The 3,026-nt window shown below is 45.1% G+C and overlaps 1 protein-coding gene across 1 annotated transcript in view; it reads left to right on the top strand.

The window, feature by feature from the left end:
* The window catches only part of CSUI_003689 (deah-box rna dna), a gene marked incomplete at both ends in the record, with an annotated part of 17,608 nt that overhangs the window by 533 nt on the left and 14,049 nt on the right, over positions 1–3,026 (top strand). The window contains one exon of the mRNA XM_068063884.1: positions 44–2,573. Within this exon, the coding sequence (XP_067924140.1) occupies positions 44–2,573 (2,530 nt within the window). The remainder of the gene's footprint in view (positions 1–43; positions 2,574–3,026) is intronic.

The raw sequence follows: 3,026 nt of genomic DNA, 5'->3' as shown, positions 1-3,026 counted from the left end.
TCTGTGTGTGGTCGGTCTGTTTTGTCCTTTTCTTTTTCTGTAGATTTCTGACGGAGCAGGATTGGGAGTATCGAAATCATAGTGAACACTTTTCTGCTCTACTAGCTCTGAACTATCTAGAACCTACTCGGCCCTATGAAAGACTCTTTCCTTCTCCTTTCAAGGAAGCCTGGATAGCCCTCGCTCCTCCACCTCTTCCTGCCTCTTCTTCTTCTTCTTCTCTTGGTAGCACGAGAATAAGCAGAGGAGCTTTCTCCACTAGTGACAAGAAGATCAACAAGGCGCCTCCTCCGCATATGAAAGACAACGCGAATGATGGCAGTTCTATCACGGCGGGCTCGCGAAAGAATGAGAAAGAAGATTCCAAGAGAGAAGATCGTTCAGCGGGAGGTGGTGGATCTTCTTCTTCTTCTTCCTCTTCTTTCTTGCCAGAGAGTGTAATGATAGAGAGAGGTCGTAGTCCATGTGAGGGAAATCTTCTCCTTTCGCCACCAGAGAGCTTCTCTTCTTCTTCTCCTTGTAAGGACCAAGATAGAGATCAAGACAGAAGAAGACAAAGACATGCAAAGACGACTACTCGACAAGAGGGGCAAGGGAGAAATGCACTAGAATCCGAGAAAGAAAAGAACAACACCACAGAAGTCTCATCCACTTCATCTCCGGGACAGCATCTTTCTTCTTCTTCTTCTTTGTCTCCTATGCCTTTTACGATAAGCAACGCACGAGCCTATGCCTCGGAGTTTCATCGCATGCAGGAAGCGGAGCAGCAGAGATGCGCCCGTGTACAGAGGGAGAAACTTCTCCAGTTGAAAAGAGAAGAAAAGAAATCTCAGGAACCTACTGTCTTCATGGCTTCAGCTGTACGTACAGCTGTTCGTCGTCTTCTTTTCGATGCTCTCTCTCAACTATCTTCTTCTTCCTTCTCTTCTTTCTCTTCCTTTTCTTCTTCTTCTTCTTCTCCGTCTTCTCGCATTCTTTCTCTTCATGAAGATCCGTTGACGTGCTTTTTATCTCTTCTACGGCAGTCGAAATCTCCCCTTGTTTGGTTTGACCCGGAATGGATCAAGCGCGCCACACGTCTTTTCTTTCTTGGTTATCCTAAGGAGAAGATTCTTTCTTCTTTGTCTTCTTCTTTCGCTTCTTTTCTTCAGCAGTCTTTCAATCCCTTTCTTCAGAATGAACTCCTCACGGACATCAAGAAGGGTGGGTTTCCTAAGGAACGGGGCATCGAAGCTGTCGATACACTTAGAAGACTTCTTACCGTCTTCTATTCTCTCTATTCTTCTTCTTCTTCTCATCTCTCTTCCCAAGATCAGAAGGAGAGACACCCTCTCCATTCTTCTTCTTCTTCTCTCTGGGGGAGGTACGAAGATCATGAGATTCGAGAGAAAATCTCTTTTCTTTCTTCTGTTCACTTATCTTCTTCCTCTTCATCTTCTTGGTGCAGTCTACCTTTTCATAGGATGCCTCCTTTTCTTCAAACTCACTATTGCTTCTATCGAGAGATTCTTCAGTCCTGTCTAGATTGGCTCTGTCTCAATACACAAGATGAAGAGACCCTCCCCACGGCCTTTAATCCTCGAGGAAAGCAGATCGAAGTGCATGTCTATCCAAGAGAAGAAGATACCCGTTGCGACGAACTTCTTCAGCGTGACCGTCTTGGTCGTTCTTTCCAAGATGTGGTGGGTCGAAAGGAAGGTCTCTCTCTGGATAGAAATGCGAGTTCTCCCTCGAGCAAAAGAGAGGAGGCGATACGATGCTTCGCAGAATCGCTTGATAATTATCTAGTGTATAGACACCCCTGCAAAGTTGGCTTTGTTGCAGTTGAGAAGCAGAGAGATGAAGAGGAACCAAAAGAAGAAGAAGAAGAGGGGGAGAATGAAGAAGATTCGAGAGGAGAGAAGTTGCTTGAAGAGAGAAGGACAGGAAGAAGAGCGGAGGAAAGAAGAGCGGAAATAGGAAAGTACTTTGAAAGATCTCGAGAAGAGTTCTATAGCGTCGTTGAGACATGTTTCTATCCGAAATCTTTTCAGGAGGTTTCCTCTTCTTCTCTTTCTTCACTAGGGAGGGACAGCATCTCTTCTAAGAGTTATGCTCCTCCTGTCCCATCATCCTGGGAAGACGAGGAAGAAGAAGAGGATGAAGAAGGTAAGCAGTTCGCTTCATTGTTTTATGAAAGACAAGCGTATGAAAGACTATGTAAGATTGGGGGTCTCTACACCCTAGGTAAAGACCTTCTTCAGCTTCTTCGTCGGCCTTGCAATGAGAATCCGCAAGAAGAAGGGGCTCTCCCACATCTTCAATATTCTTCTCCAGTAGCTCTTCTCTTTCTCTTCATAGCAGAGACACTTCTCGGCATTTTTCGCCCTTCTCATGAAGAGAAACGGAGTGGCGTAGACGAAGAAGAACACTCCAATCTTAAGTCATGGATGTCTCGCCGTGAGGAAGATCTTGTCAGGTTCTATCAAACTCGAGAAGAGAGGATAAAGCTGAGGAAAAGGGCTAGTGAAGAAGGCCAGATGGACGAGATTGCCGCCTTATATACGAGGCACTCTTTACGGCAACTCAATGGAGTAGGCTTGATAAACGACCTAAGAGAAGAAGTCTTTCTTTCTCTTCTCATCTCTTTCAGAGAGACGTATTAGACTCGATTTGCATGAATCTTCTTCTTCTTCTCCTCTTTCTTGTCTATCTGTCTCTTCGACGTGTACGTCTGATCTCTTAGCTGTAGGTTTCATGAAATAGTGTTCGAATCTTGTATCCCGAGGTGCATCTTGTTCATCTGCTTCTTCTTCTCCGTTTTCTGTGCTTTGTCTGTCTCTTTCTCTGTCTTTTTGCTCTTCATGCCTGCCCCTGTGAACTATGGTGTTCTTTTATGGCTATATCTGGAATGTGTGAAGAGAGAGAGGTAAAGCCCTCTACGCGGGGATCTCCACATCCGTCGACTCTTCTTACATATGCCGAGGTGTGTCCTCATACGTTGAGAAAAGCACCTGTGTGAGGACTTTCTTTCTCTTTCTTTCTTT

This window comes from Cystoisospora suis (genome assembly GCF_002600585.1).
Source record: "Cystoisospora suis strain Wien I chromosome Unknown contig_1665, whole genome shotgun sequence".
Classification (NCBI taxonomy): domain Eukaryota; phylum Apicomplexa; class Conoidasida; order Eucoccidiorida; family Sarcocystidae; genus Cystoisospora; species Cystoisospora suis.
This window is presented reverse-complemented; position numbering and strand designations above follow the sequence as displayed.